The sequence below is a fragment of the Electrophorus electricus genome, chromosome 22 (assembly GCF_013358815.1).
Source record: "Electrophorus electricus isolate fEleEle1 chromosome 22, fEleEle1.pri, whole genome shotgun sequence".
Taxonomy (NCBI): Eukaryota; Metazoa; Chordata; class Actinopteri; order Gymnotiformes; family Gymnotidae; genus Electrophorus; species Electrophorus electricus.
In genome coordinates this window covers 11,653,854-11,656,353 of record NC_049556.1, presented here as the reverse complement: position 1 = coordinate 11,656,353, position 2,500 = coordinate 11,653,854, and the positions used below count along the sequence as shown (strand labels likewise).

The 2,500-nt window shown below is 46.2% G+C and overlaps 1 protein-coding gene across 2 annotated transcripts in view; it reads right to left on the bottom strand.

The window, feature by feature from the left end:
• Nucleotides 1-2,500, bottom strand: part of LOC113568523 (collagen alpha-1(XXIV) chain) — a 90,422-nt gene that overhangs the window by 21,272 nt on the left and 66,650 nt on the right. For both annotated transcript variants that reach the window (XM_035521491.1, XM_035521492.1), the window contains one exon: nucleotides 1,334-1,387. In XM_035521491.1, coding sequence (XP_035377384.1) covers nucleotides 1,334-1,387 — 54 coding nt within the window. The remainder of the gene's footprint in view (nucleotides 1-1,333; nucleotides 1,388-2,500) is intronic.

Genomic DNA, 2,500 nt, shown 5'->3' with positions numbered 1-2,500 from the left:
GTGAGATATCTACAGGAGAGATATCCTCAGGGTGAGAGATCTACAGTAGAGATATTTACAGGAGAGATATCTACAGGAGAGATATCTACAGGGTGTGATATCTACAAAGAGCTGGAAGCCCTTGTTTACAAAGAGCTAGAATAGGAATAGCCCTTGTTTAAACTCTGTTTATTTTGTGTGCGTGTGTGTGTGTATTGTACAGAACCACATCTGTTCATGAATGCATTTGTGCATGTGCTTTCCTGCATGCATGTATGCACTTGAAGAATATGTGTGTGTGTACGTGCCACACCAGATACCAGCACAGAACATAAAGCTATAAAGCTACAAAGAGACTTTGTGACAACATAAATATTGCAGCTGTGTGTAAGTACAACCTGATATCTTTGTGCAAACTGTCTTAATTCCTTTTGTCCAATCACTAGCCTTTACATCATTATAATCCTGTATCTCACAGTATGGTCATTCGTTGCTTACAATGCATAATCATCAATGTGAATGAGGAGGTGGAACGTAGACTGAGGCCGTAATGCATTTGGCCACATGTGGGTGTGGGGCACTCGTGTGTAAGCAGTGATGCGCATTGTGTGCGGAGACCTATTCAGTGTGGTGCCTAAATTAGCCAGTGATCATTCAGTTTTGAGTGACCAAGACGGTTCGTGGCTTTCCACCACGGAAATGACTCAGACAAATCTCGTGTAGGCTGCAGTAGAGATAACATGACTCAAGGTTCCCAGAACCCCTTGCTAACAATGGTAGCCAAATCCGGAGAATGGCTAGATTTCACAGAAGGCATCTGTTCTGATTTAGCTTCCTGGATTGGTTTAAAGCACTGAGACAGTTTAATCCCACCGAAAAGCCAAAATGTGATGGGATGGGTTTGGAAAAACCATCTCCCGGTGATGTCTAGCAGACCAGAGAGAGATTAGGGCACCATCTCACTCAGCACAGGGCTTAAAGCTGGGAAGAAACCCAAGCCCTCAAGTGTGACATATGAAGCATGGAGGGTTGGAGGGGTGTGGGAGCGCGTGTACACGGGAGCGAGTGTCTCTGCACACGCGTGTGTCTGCAGGCCCAAAGATCGGCCTTGGTGTGTTAATATAAATTATGGAGAAAAGTGTTTCTGTTTTTGAGTCTGTTTTATGAATCAGTAACACTGTGCAGAGACTCCTGGGGGCTCTGTGTCTGAAGGATGAAAATTGTGTGTGTGTGTGTGTGTGTGTGTGTGTGTGTGTGTGTGTGTGTGTGTGTGTGTATGTGTGTGTGTGTGTGTGTGTGTGTGTGTGTGTGTGTGTGTGTGTGTTGGTTTTGAATGAAAGCCAGAGTAACTCACAGTGTACCCTTCCATTCCTGGTTCTCCCTGCAGACCCATAACTCCTGGTTGACCCTGAAAGTAATGAACAACATACACACACACACACACACACACACACACACACACACACACACGCACGCATGTACACGCACACACACACACGTACACACACACACACACACACACACACACACACACACACGCACGCACGCACGCACACACACACGTACACACGTACACACACACACACACACACACACACACACACACACACACACACACGCACACACACGTGCTTGGACTCTCAACTGACATCTGAACAGACTTGTTAAAAACAACCTGCAGTGCACTGTTCTGGACTGCACAACTATTCTGACATTACACACCATCCCTTACACACCAGCTCAGGATGGGTTCAGTTCAGTGGACTTGAAAATCTTATCTTCTTCTCATGCTAATAGAAACCCTCCAATTTCTCGTGTCTGTCAGGGTGAAAGAATGTGTGCTTTACCACATAGTCTTAGGCTAAACCAGATTAAAGCAGGTTAAAGCAGACAAGGTCAAACCAGACCAGATTAGACCAGGTTATAGCAGACCAGATCAGACCAGACCAGGTTAAAGCAGACCAGGTCAGACTAGATAAGAGCAGACCACGTCAGACCAGACCAGGTCAGACCAGACCAGACCAGTCCAGACAAGGTCAAACCAGGTCAGACCAGTTCAGCACAGATCAGAGAGCACCTACATCACTGATTGCACAAGATCAGCTTCCTGCTTGCTACCATAATGTCGCAAAATATTGCAAAAGGCACAATAACCCACTAAGAGCCTTTGATTTAAGTCCAAGCCCCATTAATGTTCAGACCAGCTGAATTTCAACATCTAAAGACTTGTGTCTGCAGTGCTGGGTTCCATCTTCTCATGTCAAGTGTAACGGCTTTCAGAGGCGACTGCCTGGAACTGCCTCTCACCTCCTTTCCCCGTTCAGCTCAACAAGGCCTTCAATATGTGAGTCTTTTCATAAACCAGACAACGTGGTGCTTTTTCCCACCTCTTTCCCTGTTCTGCCTCCTGCACTTCAACAGCAGCTCGCTAATTTAAGGGGCTAATGAACTCCTCAAAGCCACTGTTAATACAGGCCCACACAGGTCCTGGAGACCGGGCTATGAGAGACTCAAGCATGTA